The sequence below is a fragment of the Saccopteryx bilineata genome, chromosome 3 (assembly GCF_036850765.1).
Source record: "Saccopteryx bilineata isolate mSacBil1 chromosome 3, mSacBil1_pri_phased_curated, whole genome shotgun sequence".
Lineage (NCBI taxonomy): Eukaryota > Metazoa > Chordata > Mammalia > Chiroptera > Emballonuridae > Saccopteryx > Saccopteryx bilineata.
In genome coordinates, this window is record NC_089492.1 from 250,449,903 (window position 1) to 250,472,766 (window position 22,864).

Genomic DNA, 22,864 nt, shown 5'->3' on the forward strand with positions numbered 1-22,864 from the left:
TTTCTTTTTTCTTTTCCTTTTTTTATGTGACAGAGACAGAGAGAGACAGAGAGAGGGACAGATAGGGACAGACAGGAAAGGAGAGAGATGAGAAGCATCAACTCATAGTTGTGGCACTTTAGTTGTTCATTGATTGCTTGACGGGGGGGAGGGGGCTATAGCAGAGCAAGTGACCCCTTGCTCAAGCCAGTGACCTTGGGCTCAAGCCAGGGACCTTGGGCTTCAAGCCAGCAACCTTTGGGCTCAAGACAGCGACCATGGGGTCATGTCTATGATCCCATGCTCAAGCCAGCAACCCCTTGCACAAGCTGGTGAGCCTGCACTCAAGCTGGAGACCTTGGGATTTCAAATCTGGGTCCTCTGCATCCCAGTCCAATGCTCTATCCACTGTGCCACCACCAGGTCAGGCAACTCCTTTTCTTTATTTTTGTTATTCTGTGCTTAATTTTCTAGTACGCTTCATTGTTCTCTGAATGTTTTTTCCCCTAAAACATCTTGGTTTAGGGGTACACTCTGCTCTTTATATCTACATATATTTGGAATATGAAAGTCCTTAGGACAGGGCTTGACATGTAGCAAGCATCTAATAAGTATTTATTGTTATTATTTTCACAGACTATTATCTCTTTTTAAAATGTTTTATGCTTTTTCTACATAACCTCAACTTTCTTCAGCTTTCCTATTTCTGTCTAATGAGGGGAATCCTCTTCCCTTGGGGGGCTTTCCTCAATCTCCACTGTTCCCTGGATGTCTGCATGGTCATATTTAGGAGCAAGTTCGCCCAAGGCTGGCTAGAAAGTCCAGGCCAGGCAGCCCTGTAATTGGTGCCATCAACTTTGGGATGATCTGGCCGAGAGTGGCCCCAGATGTCAGCTTCTCCAGGGAAGAACGTTCCATTCCTCGGCCTGGACAGAGAACCCCTGGCTGGCTGCGTTCTGGGATTTGGGTGGGATGAGGGGCAAGGGGTCTGATCATGTCTGCGGCCAGCTTACCCTTACTGCCCTCTTTTTCTCTAGGTCGTTCTCTGCCACGCCTGGTTCTCCCAGGCTCCTAAGGAAAAGCAACAAGTGAGGCAGGGGGCCTCCTTCCCCAAGTTCCCAACCCCCTAAGCCTGCCCTGTTCAATTTTTCTAGTCTTGACTGACCCATTCTGCTGGGCCAGTGGCTCAGCTTCTTGGGGGTGGGGGTTCCAAGGCGTGATGAGTCTTAGACAGTTGCTCAGGCAGCAGTCCCCATACCTCACCCCTACCGTCAGGGGCCCTGGGCTTGAGGTGGGGCAGGGCCGGGCCAACACGGCTCTGCAGTAGGATTGTGGCCATCATCTGAAGCAGACCAAGCCCCTTCCTGCTCCATCATCCATGTTCCCTTCTAGTGTTTTTGGAAGGCTCCCTGCCTCCACTTCCATCCTGGTCATTACCTGCCCCTTACTTGGCCCTGAATCCCAATTTGGCCACCTTTCCTCACAGGCCAGGCTGCCTGAGGTCACGGGTGCTCAGCCTGTCCTGCTCCGCTCCAAGCTCAGACACCGGCCTGCTTCCTCATCCCCTGAGGCCCAGCTCAGACCTGGCCGAACTATATCCTGCAGACATGGGGCCAATAGAACGGAGTCAGAGCCAGAAGAAACTGAAAACCAGATGACACGGCTGTACTTGGGCCCTCTGGCTGTACCGACCACAGAGTCTCTAAGGGACCCCCACCCGTGCCCCTCCTCATTCAGGGCTGCCTCACCCCTCATCCTGGCACACAGGGAGACGGTCTTTTCACGAGGCCACCTCCTACCACACCTGGAAGGCAGCTCCATGTCCCTTCATCTTATTCCCTGCCCCATTCCGGAAAAGGGTTTTTATTTTTGAATTGAAGAGTTTTCCCCCCAAACAGTCGATGTCAGTAGCGTACTCCTCACCACCCCTTGTGTCAGCTAAAAATGTTTTCAGATACTGCTACGTGTCTGGGGCAGCAGAAACGTCTCCCCACCTCTGAGGAGACCACTGGGCTACAGAAAATAAGTCTTGCTCAGAATGGCCTCCCCTCCCCAGTCGCAGCCATTGAAGCTTCAGAAGATGTTGGTATTCAGTTTCCTTTTTTTATTTCAGTTTTATTTTTTTTATTTATTTTTTTTAATTTTTCTTAAGTTGGAAACGGGAAGGCAGTCAGACAGACTCCCGCATGCACCTGACCAGGATCCACCTGGCACGCCCACCAGGAGGCGATGCCCTGCCCATCTGGTGCAGCGCTCTGCCACAATCAGAGCCATTCTAGCGCCTGAGGCAGAGGCCACAGAGCCATCCTCAGTGCCCTTTGGAGCCTTGGCTGCGGGAGGGGAAGAGAGAGACAGAGAGGAAGGAGAGGGGGAGGGGTGGAGAGGCAGATGGGCACTTCTCCTGTGTGCCCTGGCCGGAATTGAACCCGGGACTCCTGCACGCCAGGCCGATGCTCTACTGCTGAGCCAACCGGCCAGGGCTCACTTTATTTTTTTTATGTTAAGCTACTTATATTTGATATTTTTGCATTAGCTCTAACAAGATCTTGAAATATGAATTCATCCTGAAAGAAATCTTTGTTATATATGAGAAATAATAAGAAAAGCTCTGAACTTAGAATAGACTATTATTCCACTGTTTAAAAAAAATTTTTTTAATTGAATTTATTGGGTTGACACTGGTTAGCAAAGTTATACAGATTTTTAGTGCACAATTCTACAACACATCTTCTTAATTTGTATTTATTGATTTTAGAGAAAGGGAGGGAGGGCGAGACATACTGACTTCTTGTTCCATGTATTTATGCATTCATTGGTTGATTCTTGTATGTGCCCTGACTGGGGATTGAACCTGCAACCTTGGTGCATTGGGACAACACTCTAACCAATTACTGAGCTACTCAGCCAGGGTGCTTGGGGTTGTTTCATTCCTCGTCTATACCAAGTATCTCATTGCACTGTCCTCATCTCAGGCAGTGAGGATGTCACCCCTCCTTTGCCTTTAGAGAGCCCCTGCTTTCCCTGCGCCTTCAATCTGTCACTTTGAATAGTGTTGTCTTTGCTTCAAGTTTATTTTACTTGATGCTGTGTGTGTCCCTGAACGCTGTTTCTGGAACATGGTAGCTACCTCATTCCTTTTTCTTTTCTTTTTTTTTTTTTTTTTTTTTTGTATTTTTCTGAAGCTAGAAATGGGGAGAGACAGTCAGATAGACTTCCGCATGCGCCTGACCGGGATCCACCTGGCACGCCCACCAGGGGGCGACGCTCTGCCCACCAGGGGGCGATGCTCTGCCCATCCGGGGCGTCGCTCTGTTGCAACCAGAGCCACTCTAGCGCCTGGGGCAGAGGCCAAGGAGCCATCCCCAGCGCCCGGGCCATCTTTGCTCCAATGGAGCCTCAGCTGCAGGAGGGGAAGAGAGAGACAGAGAGGAAGGAGAGGGGGAGGGGTGGAGAAGCAGATGGGCGCTTCTCCTGTGTGCCCTGGCCGGGAATCGAACCTGGGACTTCTGCACACCAGGCTGATGTTCTACCACTGAGCCAACCGGCCAGGGCCTCCTTTTTCTTTTTTTTTAAAATGAAAATATGACCATGCTGTTACGTGGCAGCACCAGGATTCCAAGCCCAGCCCGCCCAGCTCCACAGCTCACGGCCTGAGCTGTCGTGGCCCTCGAGTAGGTGGTGGAGTTCACCTTGGACAGAAGGTCTCGCACCTGCCTCTCCTCCCGGAGGGAGGGCAGGAGGGAGAGCCAGTGTGCCAGTGTAGGAAGTTACGGGTGTGTCCATGCCGAGTCCTGGGGTTCTGTCGCTGGAAGAGGCAAGTCCCTTGCCGAGAGTGAGGGGTGGGCGTGGTGCTGGGGGTGACGGGGAGGGGGGCGATGTTGCAGTGTGACAGGCCTGGCTGGAGCTGGTGGCCCCTGCTCAGAGTGTTCCTGTGTGTGTGGCTGGCAGCTTCCTTCAGGGCTAGTGTGGGGAAGAGTGGGCATTGTGGCCCGGGTTCCTAGCTGGGCACAGCAGGAGATTGGAAGGCTCAGCAGTGAGTTTCACAAGAGAGGGGACGGTAAGCAGTAGGTTGTGACATCAGGTAGGGAAGACAGCCTGGAAGTGGGGGTGGGGAGGGGGCAAGAGGAGTGCTGAGCCCAAGCGGGATGGTAGGAGGTTGTGGTTGGGAGGATAGGTGGCCTCGTTTAGGACTCCAGAGACTGAGCTATTCTGTGGGATGATGTCGAGGTCAAGGTGTGATCAGTGGGAGGAGTGACTGGGCATCTGTTGCTGGTTCATTCAGCAAAGTGTCAGGAGTGCCCCCACGTGCCCAGCACATGCTGGGTTCTGGGGCTGCAGTACTGAGCAAGGAGTGGGCTGTCCCCAGTGAAACAGCAGTAAGGGGTGCTAGGAGTTAGACCTGGATCCCAATTCATGTGTGGTCTGGGCACATGAATTGTCAAGGCAGCAATAGCAGAACATTAAACCAAGGATGGGGCCTTTTTAGGCATGGGGCCCAGTGTAACTACAGACTAAAATCAATGAAGCCTGCCCAGGATGTCTTCCTGGAGGAAGTGACATCTAAGCTGTGATGGGCAGGACCAGAAGGAGTCAGCCAAATGGGGAGGACATGTCAAGGCAGAGGGAACAGACTGCAAAGGCCTGCAGCGATGGAGGGACAGCCTCGTGTGTTTGAGGGACGGAGACCCCAGGCCTGGTTGCAGTGAGGAGAGCTTAAGCAGGTCCTGGAAAGGAGAGGGGTGGGTGAGGGGAGGTGGACTTGGGGGTATGAGTCCCCTTGGGCTGGAGAGGAGGGCAGTGAGGTGGGGTCTGAGAGGACCAGGAAGTGTGTGAAGGGGCTTTAACGAGGATGATGTTAATAAGGCTTGGAGCTGGGAGCCGGCCTCTACCTTCCAGCTTAGAGCAGCCTTGCCCAGAGAGTCCTCAGAAGTGGAGCCTTAGGTTGGGACTAGCAGTGTTGGGAGAGGTCCCAGGAAGGATCAGTGCGGGTTAGGTCAGAGTTGGGAGGCACAGATGGAGTCAAGGATGGCTGACCAGGAGCTGACAAGGGCCTGAGCCATGGCTATTGGCAGAGGAGGGAAGGGCTGGAGGCTACAGGGCTTAGCTGACTTCCAGGTGGCCATGGAGTCCCTGGTTCCAACATCAGCTCTCCTGAGGGCTCTTCCAGTGCCCTCCCCATCCCGATAGCTGGCCCGAGCCCAGTAGGTGAAGCCCCAACTGGGTGTCATGTTCCGTAGCTGGGTCTAGCTCAGAGGTGAGGGGCTGACCCACAGGGCTCTGGGTGCTGTGTGTGCACACAAGAACTTTATGGAGTGCAAACTAGGAGAGTCTGAGGTCAGGAGGTCATCATACCTCTGAATCCCACATCCCAGTCCATGCCATACCTGGGGAGCTTCCCAGGGGTGGGCTGGGGAGGGCCGGGAGTACACTGTGGCCTTGGGCCTCAGACTGGAAATTCCACTTTTCTTGCCAGCTGCCCAGGGGGCTGTTCCTCCTTCAGGGCCTAGCATCACACTGGGCTCAGCAGGTGGGGCTGAGCGGGCTGAGTCCCTGGCCTCAAGCCTGGTGTGGGTGAGGGTTCCGAAGGAGAGGAAGAGAAAGGCAGAGGCCTGGGAGAGGCCTGGTGGGAGGGGATTATCTGGGGAGGCGTGGTCTGTGTGCTACAGGAGAAACCCCTCCCAAAGGAGAAAGCTTTTGTCCAGGACAGTGACCCTTGACCCTGGCAGGACATGGAGGAAGTCACATTAATTGATCATCAGCGATATGGCCCTGGCCTGGGCATCTTTTTTTTTTTTATAAAGATTTTTTTTTTAATTCATTATAGAGAGGGGAGATAGAGAGAGAGAGAGAGAGAGAGAGAGAGAGAGAGAAGGGGGGAGGAGCAGAAAGCATCAACTCCCATAAAAGCATCAACTCCCATATGTGCCTTGACCAGGCAAGCCCAAGGTTTTGAACCGGCAACCTCAGCGTTTCCAGGTTGACACTTTATCCACTGCGCCACCACAGGCCAGGCTGGCCTGGGCATCTTATTTAAACCACCCAAAGTCCTGGGAGAGGAGTTATTATATCCATTTTACCGAGGAGAAACTTGAGGCTTAGAGAGGCTACAAGACTCACCAGAACCACACAGCTGCTAACGGGCAAAGCCAAGATTCCAACCTGTGTCTGAGGGACTCAGCCTGAGTTCTGCCCCCACTGCTGGCTGCAGCCTCCAGTCCACAAGCCACTGCCCTCAGCAGCTCTAGCAAAAATCTGGGAGGTGAGAGGTGGACCAGCCATTGGTTTCCTTCAAAAACCTGTGATTCCTAAGGATAGTATTACCTGAGGGTCACCCAGAAGTACAAAAGCAACTGAATTTGCAGAGGTGTTTGTAAATGAGAAAAGCAGGAAGATGGGTGCAGTCACGTGAGACTGTGTGTAAAGCCAGTAGCCACGGCCACCATCACAGCCACCTGGCCCATGCAGGTTCGCGTTTGATTCGGACAGATGGTAATGAAACAATGGAGCCAAGAACTGGTGGGCCATTAGCTTTAATCCTAGCTTGCACCCGGCGGGTGAGAAATACTCACAGTGGGAAAACACTTCCCTTTCCATTCATTGCTCCCAAAGCCACTGACTTATCCGAGTTTCCTAGAATCAAAGGTTTGTACCTCACCATCCTTATTCACCTCTGTTTCCCATCTCCTTCTCCCTGCACAAACTCTGCACAAACTGGCTTCTCCTTCAGCACTCCACCATCTTGGATACTTCTCCTCTCCTCCAGGTGGTCTTTCTCTGCTCTCCTCCAGCATGGGCTTCTCTGACCCATTTTATAGTGTAGAAATCAAAACCTTTAATCCAATATACAAATAAGGAAGTCTCTGATACAAAGTCACTTATCTGAGGCATAATGGGATTCCTCATGAGAGTGCACCAACCCACATCACGCAACAGTCAAGGGTGTGGGGAAAAGCTTGTTTTTTTGTTTTTTGTTTGCATTTTTCCGAAGCTGGAAACGGGGAGGCAGTCAGACAGACTTCCGCATGCACCCGACTGGGATCCACCCGGCATGCCCACCAGGGGGTGATGCTCTGCCCTTCTGGGGCGTCGCTCTGTTGCAACCAGAGCCATTCTAGCGCCTGAGGCAGAGGCTACAGAGCCATCCTCAGCGCCCGGGCCATCTTTGCTCCAATGGAGCCTTGGCTGCGGGAGGGGAAGAGAGAGACAGAGAGGAAGGAGAGGGGGAGGGGTGGAGAAGCAGATGGGCACTTTTCCTGTGTGCCCTGGCCGGGAATCGAACCCAGGACTCTTGCACGCCAGGCCGACGCTCTACCACTGAGCCAACCGGCCAGGGCAAAAGCTTGGTTTTGAAAAGATCTTAGTATTAAAAGGGTGGGAAAGGCTTAGTCTTAAAACTAAGCCTTAGGCTATAACAACCCTGCCTGCTTACAGCCTGTCCCCCACACCCAATGCAAACTACAACCGAGCCAACATATATATCATATTTACAAACTTATTTGATCAACCCTGTGGTAGAACAGTCTATAAACCTGAGTCATCTCTCTTTGCCCTGAAGTTCCCAGCAAAAGCCTGGCACTGAGGAGTTTCCTAAATAATTCACGAGGGGATGTAGGGGTGGGAGTGAAACCAGTGTAGCACTTCAGGGCAAGGGTAGTCTCCTGCCGGCCCCCAGGGCCCCGTGGAGCCTGGCATGGTTGTCGCCATTCTGCAGCAGCATAAATCAAGGCCCATACACATTATGACTTTCTGAGGTTCAGAGAGGGCTGGCACTGTTCTCAGCCCTCCTTGCTGGCTGCTCTCTCCACCTGTTAGACTAGATGTTCCCGCCCTCCCACCGCAGTCCCCACAGTCTGGGGAGAGAACTGTGCCTCTGCTGATGTAAGTTCAGTGTGAGCCTACTGCAGTTATAGACACGTGCTCCCTGAGGAGGGAGCCCTGGGTTTCCAGTGGCCTTTGAGGCATTTGATTGTCTGGGGACATGAAGGTAGGGGAAGGGCTTTTTTTTTTTTTTTTTTTTTTTTTTACAGAGACAGAGAGAGAGAGAGTCAGAGAGAGGGATAGACAGGGACAGACAGACAGGAACGGAGAGATGAGAAGCATCAATCATTAGTTTTTCATTGCGCGTTGCAACACCTTAGTTGTTCATTGATTGCTTTCTCATATGTGCCTTGACCGCAGGGCTTCAGCAGACCGAGTTACCCCTTGCTCGAGTCAGTGACCTTGAGTCCAAGCTGGTGAGCTTTTGTTCAAACCAGATGAGCCCGTGCTCAAGCTGGCGACCTCGGGGTCTCGAACCTGGGTCCTCTGCATCCCAGTCCGACACTCCATCCACTGCGCCATCGCCTGGTCTGGCGGGAAGGGCATTTTAAGCTGAGGGAATAGCATGTGCAAAGACCTGGGAGGAGAGATGTGGGGTTTTCTTGAGAGCATGTGTGGTTCAGCCTCAAAAGTGACCAGGTTATACGGCAGAAACAGAAGTGACAATAGGGCTGGGCTGGAGAGGTACTCAGGCCCTGCATTGTGGGATCTGGACCCAAGTGTTACCTCCTGAGATATAGAAGCTACCGATGGTTTACCCAGAGAGGTTTAACCAGACAGCGGCATGATCAAGTGGTGGGATGGGAAGAGGCAGGAGTGAGGAGGCCAGTGAGGAGGTCCAGGGAGCAAGCACTGGACGAGCCCAGGGGTGGGGCTTGAGGACAGAAGAGATGCCGCAGACTGGACTGGGCTCCGCCTGCCTGCGTGTGTGGGAAGGCTGGGATGGGGCAGAGGCTAGCGCAGGGAGGAGGGATGCTCGGCCTTAAGCCAATTTTGGGTCTTCACAGCAGCCTTGCTGCTATCACTGTGAACGGAAGATACTGAGGCTCAGGTTTAGAAAGTCACTTAAAAGCCACTTAGCTGGGATCTGAGCTCTTTAGACCTTGAACAAGTCTCTTCCCCTCCCTAGACCTGCCTTTGTCCCCATGCAGGATGGGAGAGAGGTGGAGGGTGGTTGACACAGCGCCAGCTGTCTGTGGAGTTCTAGGAGTTGACACTTTCACGTCCTTTCTCTCTGGCAGAACCAAGGAGAGCATGTACCACTCGCTGACGTATGCCACCATCCTGGAGATGCAGGCCATGATGACCTTTGACCCTCAGGACATCCTGGTTGCTGGCAACATGATGAAGGAGGCTCAGTTGCTGTGTCAGAGGTCAGGCCATGGGGTGGGAAGGGCGGAGGGGTCATGAGGCCCATCCTTCCGTCACCCTGGCCTATCCCAGTATCTAAAATGCCATTATGAGTGCTGCTCCTTTTGGCTAAGAGGATGTGTCCCCAAGTACTAACAGCTGGCCCTGTTGCCTGAGCCACTCTCTGAGAGGCCTGATTGGGAGGAGACGACTTCTGGCTCTGTCACTTAATAACTCTTTGATTTGACTTTACCCTCTCTAAAATGGGTGTGATGATAGGGTTGTCATGGGGACTGAATGAAAATAGCAGTCACAGATCTGGTGTGTAATTGGTGTTCAGTATATGTTAACTGCTTAACTGAATGAACCAATAGACCCTGAGTGTTTATGCCCGTGGTCATCATTTGTTAGGTGCACACTCATGCTTGATCTAAGCCAGGCCCTGTGCTAGGTACTGGCCACCCAGGGAATCACCAGACCTGGGCCCGTTTGACACTCACACTGCCTTGTGGGAAGACAGGCAGAAACAGTGACATCCCCGCATGGTGCAGGGAAGCTCGAGGGGTTGTGGGTGTTCAGCGGGAGGAGCAGGAAAGGCTTCCCGGAGGAGGTGGCCCCAGAGCTGGTTTGTGAAGGATGACTAGGAGCAGAGGGGAGGGAGGGGGTGCCAAGCAGAGGTAACAGCAGGGGCAAAGTTGTGAGAAAGTCGTAGATTTGGGGGAGTTGCCAGGAAGTCAGTGTGTGTGGGCAGGAGATGTGGTTGGAGCCCCTCTGGGACCCTCACTCCCCTTCCCTGAATGATCAGAGGCCCCTTGTCCTCTTCAGGCACCGGAAGAAGTCCTCCGTAACGGATTCTTTCAGCAACCTTGTGCACCGCCCCACTCTGGACCAGTTCACGGAAGGTGTGGATCCAGGATGTCCTCTCAATCCCGCCAGCCCCAGGCAGCCCTGTGCCAGCCCAGGAGGGGCAGGCAGGGCAGTGACCCTCCCAGGCCCCAGGCTCGCTGAGGGGCTGAGCCCTGCCCTGGTGCTGGGACTCCCATGGGTCAGTTGAGGAGTAGTTCTCAGGTGAAGGGGGAGCAAAATACGACTCACCTACCTGATGGCATTACCTGCTAAGGACCTGGAAGGCCAGGAAGGAAAATGCTGTCGTGAGGTCTGTGTGCCTTGCTCCTCAGGCCGGGGTGGGACCAGCAATGTGTGTGCAGTTAGCTTACCGGTTTAATTATAGTTGTGAGCTTCTGTGTCCGAGAGGGAATGTGGTTTTAGAAGCTGACCCACGGGGATGAGCGGCTGCGAGGGCCTGTGGGGTGTCTCTGTGCCACATGTAGAGTCCTGGCGGTAGCAGCAGCCGAGCATGAGCGATTTCGGGCTCTTTAATATGGGGCAAAGGACCTTTCCTACCTCGAGACCCCGACAAGTTCCCAGCAAGAAACAATGCGTATGGTGATGCCATGCCCTCCTTCATACCTTCCCCGGCTCCTGCCGCCCAAGGCCCTCATCTCTCACCCTCCACGCGTGTCCGGGCCCTCTGCGAGTTCTCCCCTGCCTCCTCACCTTTCCCTGCTCCCTTTCTGTCCTCACCTCACCCTCATTTCCACCTTCTGAGCCTCAGCTGGCCCCAAACATCTGAGTCGTGTGGCTCTCCTGGGCCTCTTCCTCGAAAGCCGTTCCTGCCTCATCGGTTCCTTTGTCAACTCCAGTGTCCCGTCTTCTGGGATCCTCCTGGCTCCCGGGCTGTGGCAGGTCTCCTGCCCTTGCTGCCACTGCTCCCTTTTCAGCCGTTCAACCCCTCCCCTTGCCCGGCACCGTCGGGGTGTAGGTGCCCAGCAGCGCTTGGAGAAAGGAGCAGGCTGAGGGCCCGGCACTGACGTTCTGGGTGGGGGTGGGGGTGGGGGAGAAGCAGGTGGAAGACAAAGGGGCAGCTAATTCAGAGCAGCTCCGAGGACCTGGGCGATGGAGTGGAGGTTGGGGGGGGTTGCTGACTCAGGCTCCCTTTGCCTTTTGGGAAACGGGGGTGGGGAGGACTTGGCCCAAGTCTCTTGCCAAGAGCCCCAGGAGGCCACAGGGCTTTGGTTTTCTCCCCGCAGAGGAAATCCACGCTGAGGTCTGCTATGCAGAATGCCTGCTGCAGAGAGCAGCGCTGACCTTCCTGCAGGTAGGACCCTCTGCGTGTGCAGGCAGCCTGGGGATTTCAGGAGATTGGTCACCATGTCAGAGACAGAAGGGTCTGTAGCAGCCAGGACCAGCCCCCTGTGGTTCAAGTGAGGAATGAGGCTCGGTCACCACCATCCTGCCAGCCCTGGCCCCGCTCAGTGGCAGAGGTGAAGGGCTTTACCCCTCCACACTGAGCACATGTTCCGTCTGCTGCCAGGAGGCACTTCCGCCTCGTGACTGCTGGTTTCCTGCTCAGGGTCACATGGGATGATGGGCATTGTCATAGAGCCTGCTTTATACCTGATTGATTCAACAAATAAGTTGACTTGATTTGTTCGAGAGGTTGACTTGTAGCATCTATGATGTGCATCCATTATAAGTATGTGATTTTTACATATCTTACACACACTGCATGTTTGTTTTTATGTACGTTTACATATATTAGTTAATCTTCATCTCACAGGCCTGCAAAGGGGTTTGTGGGGAGGAGGCACTTTCCCAAGGTCACGTGGTTAGCAAATGGTAGAGCTGGGATTTGAACCCCGGTGTGGCCAACTGGGAGTCTATGCTCCTTGTCGCACAGGGGTAATTATAAGAACCATCACCTCATGGTTTTAGCAGAAAGTCTGGGTTATAATGATCACAGATAACCATCATGTAAATAGGTATATTAGGGTGGAAAAGCACATATCAATTTTATTGTTGGGGTGCTGCTTATTTTTGTTCATTATTTTTCTATCTTTTTGGATTTCTGGTGATTAGAATTGGATTAATCCTAATCCTCCTTCATTAGGATCACTGTAGTAATTGCACTACAAATGGCCTCTTATTTGGTTTGTTTATACTAGTATTACACGTAAATAAACAAACGCCACGAACCCGCCCACCCACCAGGGAACAGAGCATTGCTAGCAAGTCTCCTGGCACTCTGACCCCTCCTCCCACCGGCTAGAGTTTTATGTTTATCACCTCCCACCCTATTTTTAAAAAATAGCTTTTTCATCTTCTGATTCCTGTCTGAACAGCGTATTATGCTTTATTCACCTTCAAGCATCTTAAGGCTGCAGGCTGAGTGGGACTCGCTTTTTTCTGCCGGTCCTGTGTGGCTGTTAGTGTTCCTTCTGTGAATGTACCAGTATGTCTGTTCATACTCCTGCTGAACGGTGTTTGGGTTGTTTCTGGTTCTTGGCTGCTATGAAGAGCGGTACTTAAACTTTCCTGAAGGCTACTCCCACAGCCCGTGTTCATCCGTTTCTCTTGGGTGTACGCTCAGGAGTGGAACTGCTGGGTGGGCTGTGGGTATTAGTGCTTTAAGTAACAAATGTGATAAATACCAGCTTGTCAAAATCACAAACAATCCAAATATGAGCGTCCCTCTTCCTTTCCCACTTTCCTCCACCTGAAGGAGGCGCTGTGAACCCGGGTGATTCATGGGGAGCAGCTCTGCCGGGCCTTTCTCTGAGCGCATAGTGGGTGTGCATGTGCAGCTGTAAAAGGGGGTTTGTGGTCAAACCCTGGGCATTTTGGAGGTCTTGTTTGGTAAGCAAGAACCTTATCTCAAGTCCCAAAGCTAGGGAGGCCTGATTTGGCTGACCTCTGACCCCATCCCCCAGGGCCCCCAATAGAGTTGGACCCAGGTAGGGGCAGTCAGGGCCCAGAGCCTTGTATGATCTTTCTCAAACATCTGGCGACCCACCCAGGCCCAGCTCTTAGCGTCTCTCCCTCCTGCAGGACGAGAACATGGTGAGCTTCATCAAGGGCGGCATCAAAGTTCGAAACAGCTACCAGACCTACAAGTGAGTGGGGCTGGCGGGGGTGGGGGGGTGGGGGAAGGGGTTGGGGTAGGGGGGTGGGCTCAGCCTCCACGGCCCTGTGCCTCTCAGGCTGCTCTGTGGGAGGCAGGCAGCACTGGCCCGAGGCAGGAAGCCTGGAATGCTGGGTGACCTCAGGCATATTTCTGCACCCTCAGGACCTTGGTTTTCTGGAATATTATTCTTCTGGTTTTCTTGGGTGTATCTGTTGGTTCCCGAGTGCTTACTCTGAGCCTGACCTTGAAATAGGGGGACATAAGACACAGGTTCTGCACAAACAGCTTGGTCTGGTGGGGGTAGGATCCTCCAGTAATTTCGAGAACAGCAGCAGAACTCCTACACATTCATTGAGGCCCACCCAGTCCAAATGCCACTTTCCCCAATAAGTCTTCCTTGACCTCTCCAGTACACAGGGATGGTGTCCACAATCCCCCACCCCCAAGACAGGAGATAGCTGAGGGCCAGATCATTTCTCTGCCGTCTCAGCACTGGGCAAGGCATAGGCCAGGCTTATGGACCAACAAAGACTCAACACAGCACTTTTATCTAACGGTGTACCACACCTGTCTACCGTTACAACATCAGAAGAGGGAGAAAGCTTATTGCCACCCCCATTCCCAAGTTTGGCATTAAAAATCATTTTCTATTAAAATTTGATTTGAAGTGACAAGAAACTATTTATCATCTCTGTTTCCCCCACTTAATGTGACCGTTTCCCTGCAGAGTTAATATGAGTTTGATATCAAGGTATTGCTGGGGCCTAACACACCGTGTGGGCTGTGGGCACCACGTACTTTGTGGGTCTGTGCTGTTGTCATGAGAGGGAAACCAGCCAAGCGCTGGCTCCGCCCTTCTCTCCACCAGCTGCCAGAGTGATGTCTCCAAAGCACAGACCCTGTCAGGCCCCCCTCTGCCGAGTCCCGGGCTCCCCTTGCTCTTAGGGTTAAGTCCCGGGTTATTGCCACGTCATTCCCGAGAGCCCGCTGCCCTCCTTGCCACGCCTCCCACTCCGCTCTGCCTCGGGCGTCTAGGTACTGCTTCAGTTCCTCAAACCTGCCAGGCTCCTGCCTCCCTCACGGCCTTTGGACATGTTGTTCCTTCCGCTGGGAACACTTTCTTGGCCAGGCTCATCCCTAAGTTTTCAGCTCAAATGTCAGCTCCTCGGGAGGCCTCTCCTGAACCCCAGACCAGGCCAGGCCCCAGGGACCTCCTTTGAGGCCATCCTTACCTTCAGTGACTCAATGAGGGTCTGTCCCCTAGAGTGGGAGGCTTGTGAGGACAGCAGGTTGGTGGCTTTGCGCCCTGCTGTCCTCCAGTGCCTGGCACAGAGAGGCCTCAGTCAGTGTCTGCTGATTAAGGGCTTTAAGATGCTGTGGCTGGGGAGAAGTGGCACTTGGATAAAGCCTCTGTCTTGTCCCAGGCAGGTGGGACATGGGCTTTGTGGCCGGGGGGAAAGAGGGCTACATTCTAACCACGAGACCCTAGGAAGACTTCCTGAAAGAGGGGGTGTTGGGGTAAACCCAGCAGTTCTCAAATGGGGGTAATTTTGCCCTCCCAATGAGGCATTTGGTAATGTCTGCCTACATTTTGGTTGTCGCAGCTGATATCCTAGTGGCGGGAGGCCAGGGATGCTGCTCAGGACCCTTTGATGCACAGGACAGCCCCTCACCCAAAGAAGGAATTTTCTAGCCTAAAATGTCAGTCGTGCTGAGGTTGAGAAAGTGTTTTAGACAAAATGCAGAGCACACAAATGCCTAGATGTAGGACAAGGCCGATGCGCTATGGTTGGTATGGCAGAAGTTCAGGGCAAGGAGTGTGTTATTACGGTGGGAGGTATGGTCAGAGACTCCTTGAATATCAGCTTTCTGGATTGCCAGAACTGGGATAAATCTACCACCGGTGAGTTCTGAGATCAGTTGGAAGTGGGGGCAACGTTAGGCCCAGCTGGAATGAGACCCAGCCCTAAGATGTGGCTAGAACAAGACTTTGCTTTCCTGTGCAGGGAGCTGGACAGCCTCATGCAGTCCTCACATTACTGCCAGGGAGAGAACCATAGGCACTTCGAAGGAGGAGTGAAGCTGGGTGTGGGTGCCTTCAACCTGGTGAGTGGGAGGGCCCCTCCCCTCCCCTCCCCTCCCCTCCCCTCCCCTCCCCTCCCCTCCCCACCCCTCCCCTCCCCTCCCCTCCCCTCCCCTCCTCTTCTCTTCCCTCCCCTCCCATGTCCCTGGTGTCTGGGCTCAAGATTAATTTCCCCTGCACATCCTTGTCGCACATACAGTCTTTGCTGGGTTCTTGGGACCCAGTGATAAAACCGATGTGATGCAGACTGGGGCTCACAGCTGGGGTGGGGGTAGGGGTGGGTGCTGGCACTGACTCCAGAGCCCCCTCGGTGCACATCTTCCCAGGTCAAGTTGAATACTTGAAATGTACCCTGGTGCCAATATTTATGGCACCAGAAATTGACAAACAAGTCAGGCCTTTTCAGCCCTGGAGAGCTGGTGGCTAAATGTGATGCAGTGGCTGGCCTGAAGCAGCCGGTGACCCAGGGGATTGGAGAGCCAATCCTTCCTGGGGGAGTGGGGGAGATTCTCAGGCAGGGGGTAGTATGTGAGCTGGATCTGAGGAATCCATAGGTGGGGGATGTTTTCCAGGCAGGGAAGGGCATGGTAGGCAGAGGGAACAGTGTGAATTGAGGCAGGGAGGCTCAGAAGAGCCATGCCTGCTCTTGGAAGGAACTGCTCATGGACAATTTAAGCTCCTGGCCTGGGAACCTTTCCAAAAATTGTGTGTGTGTATGTGTGTGTGTGTGTGTGTGTGTGTGTGTGTGTGTGTATGTGTGTGTGTATGTGTGTGCATGTGTATGTGTGTATGTGTGTGTGTATGTGTGTGTATGTGTATGTGTGTGTATGTGTGTGTATGTGTGTATGTGTGTGTATGTGTGTGTATGTGTGTGTATGTGTGTATGTGTGTGTGTATGTGTGTGTATGTGTGTGTGTGTGTATGTGTGTGTGTGGGGGGAGAGATGGGGAGGGGAGCGGCTCTGTCCACTTCAGGCAAAGCCTGTTCCAAGAGCAGGCCTGGGGGCAAGGACTGGCTCCACCTCTGATGAGCTGTGGGGCCTTGGACATGACCTGTCACTTACCTGTGCCTCTGTTTCCCCACCTGTCCAAAGGGGCTGTAATCCCCTCTGCGCAGGACTGTTCTGAGGGTCAAGAGCAATGACAGAGCCCCTAGTGCAAAGTAGGGATTCAGTGTAATAACAGTAGCTCTTATGTGCTTTACATATATTCACTGGATCCACCTGCAAAGCGCCCCTCTGAGGCATGGGCTATTATTATTCTCGTTTCACAAACAAGGACACCGAGGCATACAGAGCGTGTCACTTGCTCAAGGTGACCCAGCTGGGAGTGGTACTCGGACTAGGAATCTGTCTGCTCCTCTCATGCTGTAATACGTCTCTGACTGGGGAAGCAGGCTTTCCGGGAAACCCGGGTGTTACAGATGCAGGGCCTGCACCCCCAGGACTGCCCCTAGGACTTGGGGGGTGGGGTGGGGGTAGGGTTGAGGAGTGGGAGGAGCAACCCCGCCCCTTCGGGTGCCCGCCTGTCTCTGTTCCTGCAGACGCTGTCCATGCTTCCTACTAGGATCCTGCGGCTGCTGGAGTTTGTGGGATTTTCAGGGAACAAGGTAACTACCTGCTTTCTGGGACCCTCGACCCGCCCAGCCCCAGGACTGGAGCTCGCTGGACAAGGTTGGGCTGAGGGGCTGCAGGGCCCAGGTGCCAGTTCTGGCTCGGCCTCCCTGGAGAAGGCCCAGACCTCTCTGGGCCTGTTGACTGTCAGTCAGGTGGGGCCAGGGATCCCCATCTGGTCCCTTGAAGGGTGGAGGCTCTGGGTAGGGTGGCTGTGAGGGAAGCTCTGCCCCAGTCCTTGGGGCCACTTCTCTGAGTCTGCCAGGTGTTAGGGACTTGGCTCTTCTCCAAGCAGAAGACCTGGAGCAAGGTCTTTCCCCTGGGACCAGCATCTGGCTGGGACATGCCCCAGGGAGGCCCTGCTCTGCATGAGGCCTTGAGGATGGAAACCAGACTCACCTTCCTGAGGGCAGGAACCTGAGTGCAGTGCCAGGGAGCAGGCCATGGAGGGCTCCCCGTGGCCTAGAAGGCACCCCTTTTCCCTGGAACTCCGGGCCTCTTTTCAGTAACACAAGGGGCTATCTTTAGACCAGGTCAGTGTTCTCAGACTTGAACTTTTTCTGGCCCTTACTGATTTTTGCCATGTCCACAGACCTCTGTGTTATTACTACTTACATATTATTTTCCTCAAAAGTGGCTCATAATTTTTACTTAAATTTATGTAAAGTATATACACTGCACAGAACACCTATATTATTTGGTGTGATGAGAGCACAATCAACAATAAACACTATGAGGATCAAACAATCTCATGAGAGCCCAGGGGCTTGTGTGGTCTGCCAGGCCATTTCCCTCTGTGAGAAGGGGGCCCAGAGTGAGGGCAGTGGGGAACACACACCGCACAGGGTGGGGGCGTCTCTCAGACACGTCAGATGGTCAGAGAACGAAGCAGGGAAGGGGAAGCAGGGAAGGCCCGGGACTCTGCTGCCTCACCCCTGTCCGCAGATCGCCAAAGTTCTGGTTGCCACCTGTGGCCCATGGTCTGCGTTGGGGAAGCACTGGCCAGAGGCTCTGAAGGTTCTTCTCAGTTTTGTTTCTAAAGAAGGCCCTTGGGTCACAAGTAGGATTTCAGGATGATGATGGGAGGGAAGAGCATGAGAAAGGCCAGAAAGAGGGTGATGAGGCCAGAGTAGAGACCTCCAGTGCCGGCTCCAGCTTGGTCTTTATCTTGAAAGCAGGGAGCCATGGAGGATTTGAGGCAGGGGTGAGGAGCTCAGATTTGTATATTAGAAAAAATGAGAACACCTCGGAGGACAGATTGAGAGGCAGAGATTGCAGACAGGGATCCAAGCGGGGTCTGGCCTCTGGCTCCCCCGTCAGGCTTCTCCAGCGAGCCTTTCCAGACCACAGTGCTTGTGGTCCCATCTGTGCCCGGAGCCTGCGGTCAGGGTGTCTGCCCCTGTGTCCCTCCTCCTCCCTTGACCCGCCCTGGGGCTGCTCAGACCCCAGCAGCCACCTTAGGTCCAGCAGGCGATTACTGAGAGGAATGGGTGAGGGGTTACTGGGGAGGTGGGGACACCCAGACGCAGGCCTCAGCCCTGGCCGGCGCAGCAGTGTACCCTGCCCGCAGGAAGGCGCTGAGACACTGAGAAGGGCAGCCCGTTGCCCAGGCTTGTGTGGGAGCAGCTGACCTGGCCTCCTGGGTCCAATGGTCTCCAACAGCGCTGCCCTCACAGCAGTCAAGTGACCTCCAGGGCCCTGTTCCTCCATGGGCCCCAAGGTGGGCCCTGAGGAGCCCAGGCCCAGGTCCTGGCCTCAGCCTGTCCCCTTGTCCCCCAGGACTACGGGCTGCTGCAGCTGGAGGAGGGCGCCTCGGGGCACAGCTTCCGCGCCGTGCTCTGCGTCATGCTGCTGCTGTGCTACCACACCTTCCTCACCTTCGTGCTTGGTAGGGGTGCCTTGGGGCCAGTGCGGGGGGGGGGGGGGGGAGGGTGCCTCTGGGGTACAGCTGGCTCTAAGGGCAGGGTCAAGAGGGTAAGGGGCTATGCATCCTGACTGGGCCCCGAGACTGGGGAAGGGGCACTGGAATCACAAATAGCAGGTACATCAACTCTCCTGGGGCCTGACCTGCTGACAATGCACTTCCTCATAGTTTGACCGGGTTCCAGACTCAGTTTTCTCATCTGTGAAATGGGATGCTCAATATGCCCACCCTGCAGAGGATGGGAGGACACGGTCTGCAGCTCCCTGGGGTTCTGGCACAGCCTTGGTGGACATGGACTCTTGGATATTGAGCCTTGTGATGTGCTAGGGGTGATACCTGCACTTTCTTATTTAATCCTCACATTACTCTGGAGATAGAATGTTATCCCATTTCACAGAGGGGGGGGGGAACAGAACCTGAGAAGCCCCTGGTAGGTTGCTGGGAGGGTCACAGGAGCCAGTGGTGGTGACATGTACCCCATACCCTTCAGGCACTGGGAACGTAGACATTGAGGAGGCAGAGAAGCTTTTGAAACCCTACCTGAAGCGATACCCTAAGGTGAGCTCCACCCCCTGCCAGACACCCCCAGGCCACATGTGCCTCATGGTCCCACATGGACCCACGTGTGTGTGTTTGCAGGGTGCCATCTTCCTGTTCTTTGCGGGGCGGATTGAAGCCATTAAAGGCAACGTTGACGCAGTGAGTAGGGGGGGTCTGGGCTGGGGCTGAGGACCCCTCAGGGTCTCCCAGGCCGGCAGGAAGTCAGACACATAGATGCACTCAGGGACAGGGCTGACTGGGAGGAGGGCCCCCAGAGAGATCCAGTAAGAGAGCAGGAGTGGGAGAGGCACTTCTAAGGGAAGAGGCGGCATTCGTGGGGTAGCAGTCTGACAGAGAGATCAGGAGGGCAGCATTCCTGGGAGCAGGGCGTGAGTGAGGCGGGGCTGTGAGAAGACCCAGTGGGACCTGGTGCTGGGGGCGGGGCGACTCCATAGGAGGGAGGGAGCCATGGAAGGGGCTGCAGAGGGGAGGATCCCTGTCCTGACCGAGACCCCAGTCACTTCACAGGAGCTACTGAAACCTTTGGAGTTTACTCTGGGGCAGACATTGTTATATAGCGCTTTAATATGAACACTTTCCACTGCCTGTTATTCCTCATTATAGCCCTGTCCTGTCCTTTCACTTTGTGACTAAAGGACTAGGGCCCCAGAGCAGTCAGTGAGTGGGCTTAGGGTCGTGTAAGACTTAAGGAGAATAATCAGGACAGGAGGCCAACTCCTGTCAGAGGGCCGGACCCCTGTGTACTAGAGGAGGCTGGCCTACGGAGCAGCGGGTGCAGGGGGGTGGGTGGGCGTGGCCAGGCACCCAAGGGGCGGGGCCCAGATTGACCAGCAGGGGCCCGCAGGCAATCCAGAGGTTTGAGGAGTGCTGTGAGGCCCAGCAACACTGGAAGCAGTTCCACCACATGTGCTACTGGGAGCTGATGTGGTGCTTCACCTACAAGGGCCAGTGGAAGATGGCTTACTTCTACGCCGACCTGCTCAGCAAGGAGAACTCCTGGTCCAAGGTGGGCTTACAACAAGTGCTGGGGGACCCTGGGGGACCAGGCCAACCCAGATTGGCCATGCACCCCCCAGACCAGGGGCCAAACCCCTAACTGAACACAGATGTCTCAGTTGGAATTGAAACAGAACCATAACCTCTTAGGACTCAGAGTTGGAAGGAGCTAAAGACCATGAGAAGCAGAGAAACTTCAGAACTATAATGTGTCAGTCGAGATGTTTAGCCTGGACCAGGTGGTGGCGCGGTGGATAGAGTATCGTACTGGGATGCAGAGGACCCAGGTTCGAAACCCTGAGGTCGCCTGCTTGAGTGCAGGCTCATCCGGCTTGAGCGCGGGGTCACCAGCTTGAGTGCGGGGTCACTAGCATAAGCATGGGATCATAGATGTGATCCCATGGTCGCTGGCTCAAGCCTTGAGCAAGGGGTCACTCACTCTGCTTTAGCCTCGCCCCCACCTCAAGGCACATATGAGAAAGCAAATAGTGAGCTACTAAGGTGCTGCAACAAATAATTGATGTTTCTCATCTCTCTCTGTTCCTGTCTGTCTGTCCCTTTCTCTGATTCTCTGTCTCTGTCAAAAAAAAAAGAAAAAGGAAAGATTTTTAATCACTGCCTTGGCCGCCTGGCTCAGCAGACAGAGCGTTGTCTCAGTGTGCCAAGATCGTGGGTTCGATCCTCGTTCAGGGCACATGAGAAGCAACCAATGAATGTATGACTAAATTGCACAATTAAGTAGAACAATGAGTTGATGCTTTTCTCTCTCTCTCTCTCCCCCTTCCCCTGCTCCATTCTCCCAATCTTCTCAAATCAATGGAAAAATTAAAAAAAAAAAAGGAATGATTTTTAGTGACAGGGACAGAAACATGGCTCACACTATCTAGATGTGAGTGCTGCCCAATAGCATCTTCTGTGGTGGTGGCAGTGTTCTGTTCCTGCACCATCCAGTATGGAAGCCACCAGCCATATGTACACACTGAGTGCTTGAAATGTTCCTAGTGCAACCAGGAAACTGGATATCTTCAATTTTATGTAATTTTAATTCAGATTTAAATTTTAAAAGTTGCATGGGCTAGTGGCCACTGTATTGGACTCTGTGGGTCCAAAACACCAAAGGCTTATTGGTTCATACAACAGAAAATTCTAGGCAAGCTACCTAGATCCAGGAATTCAAATTATGTCATCTGGGCTGGGTTTTCCCATCTGTGGCTGTGCTCCCCTTTATGACATCTTTGTTGTGCAGGCCGGTTCTGTCCGTGTGACAGGCAGGCGGCATGGCTGCCTGCCCCTGACTCACATCTTCCCTGTGGTTTCAGCCGAAGTCCCGCCTTTGAACCTCATTGGTCTGGCATGGGCTATATGTCAGTGCCTGGACACAGGGGTGGGGAGTGTGGTGGATGGGGAGCAGAAGAGGGGGGGTCTCCAGCAGAGAAGTGAGATGATGTCCCTGGAAGATGCATTGGGGGGGTGTTAAAGAGATGCCATGTTGGCAAAACAGGTGCCCACCAGAAGTGGAAACTTATCACATCAAGATAGGTGGTGACATAAGTATTAGCCATTATGGTCATAGTAATGACAGCACAGAATTCGGAACATCTAGATCATCAGAGAGCAACTCACCTGGTATGGGCAACTACATACACATGTGTCTCAACGTCCCTACTGTCCGTCCCTCCCTAGCTCTGCATGGAAGTCCTTTTTCAGAGCCCCTGCCTGGGGACCAAGCTGAAAGGGGATTCTCTGGGTCTGTGGCAGGGGGCACAGGGGCAGGGGCAGGCACAGGCTCTCACTGAGCTCTCGCCGTGTGCTCAGGCCTGCATTTCCTCCACACCATGCCCAGCAGGCAGACGTTGTCTCCACCGAGCACACAAGGGCCATGTGGCTAAGAGAAGGTGTGGCACTTTCCTGGCCCCATAGCTGTTGGTGACAGACCCTGGATTTGAAGACAGGTCTGTGTGACTCAAAGGTCTCTGTTCTCCACTGTTCCTCAAGTCTTCCCCAGGAGGCCCGGCCTGCTCAGAGGCCACCTGGTGTTGGAGGGGCTTCCTCAGGTCCAGCCTGTGGGCCCGGCATTCATGCCTCATCACTTCCCACTCCCAGCAAGAGCACAGACTTTTTTGGCTGGTGACCCAGAAACCTTCCTGTGGAGTAAGCGGGGCAGAGGGATCACGCACACTGCAAGAGGAGGTGGGGTGCACACCGTCGCTGTAAGGGGCAGAGGGCAGGCCAGGCCTCCCCCATGCCAGCAAGTCTGGCTGCGAGGCAGCTGTTTCCAGCTTGCTGTGTGACTTGGGGGTGGTCAGCCCCCCCCCCCTCCGTGCTTTCCTTACGTTTCCTGTGGAAGTGCAGCACCTTGAGTTCTGGGGCCTCATTCATTCTTAATCTCCAGTCCTTGGCCACTGGAGTCCACCAGCTTTCAGCTCTACTTGGCCTGTGGCTGCTGCATTCCTCTCTGCCTGGAATGCATGTCCCTGCGGGGCCTTCGTGGTTCCCTCCGCTTGAGATGGCCAGAAACCAGGTGGTGACAGTGTGTGCTCAGGGCTGTGACGGGGGAAACAGAGCTGAGCTCAGAGG

At 54.0% G+C, this 22,864-nt stretch overlaps 1 protein-coding gene across 2 annotated transcripts in view; it reads left to right on the forward strand.

Moving 5' to 3' along the window:
• The window catches only part of TTC39A (tetratricopeptide repeat domain 39A), a 50,945-nt gene that overhangs the window by 11,965 nt on the left and 16,116 nt on the right, over positions 1–22,864 (forward strand). For both annotated transcript variants that reach the window (XM_066269221.1, XM_066269220.1), the window contains exons 3-12: positions 9,039–9,170; positions 9,973–10,049; positions 11,238–11,305; positions 13,036–13,100; positions 15,118–15,217; positions 16,737–16,802; positions 18,586–18,694; positions 19,221–19,288; positions 19,370–19,429; positions 20,136–20,297. In XM_066269221.1, the coding sequence (XP_066125318.1) occupies positions 9,039–9,170; positions 9,973–10,049; positions 11,238–11,305; positions 13,036–13,100; positions 15,118–15,217; positions 16,737–16,802; positions 18,586–18,694; positions 19,221–19,288; positions 19,370–19,429; positions 20,136–20,297 (907 nt within the window). The remainder of the gene's footprint in view (positions 1–9,038; positions 9,171–9,972; positions 10,050–11,237; positions 11,306–13,035; positions 13,101–15,117; positions 15,218–16,736; positions 16,803–18,585; positions 18,695–19,220; positions 19,289–19,369; positions 19,430–20,135; positions 20,298–22,864) is intronic.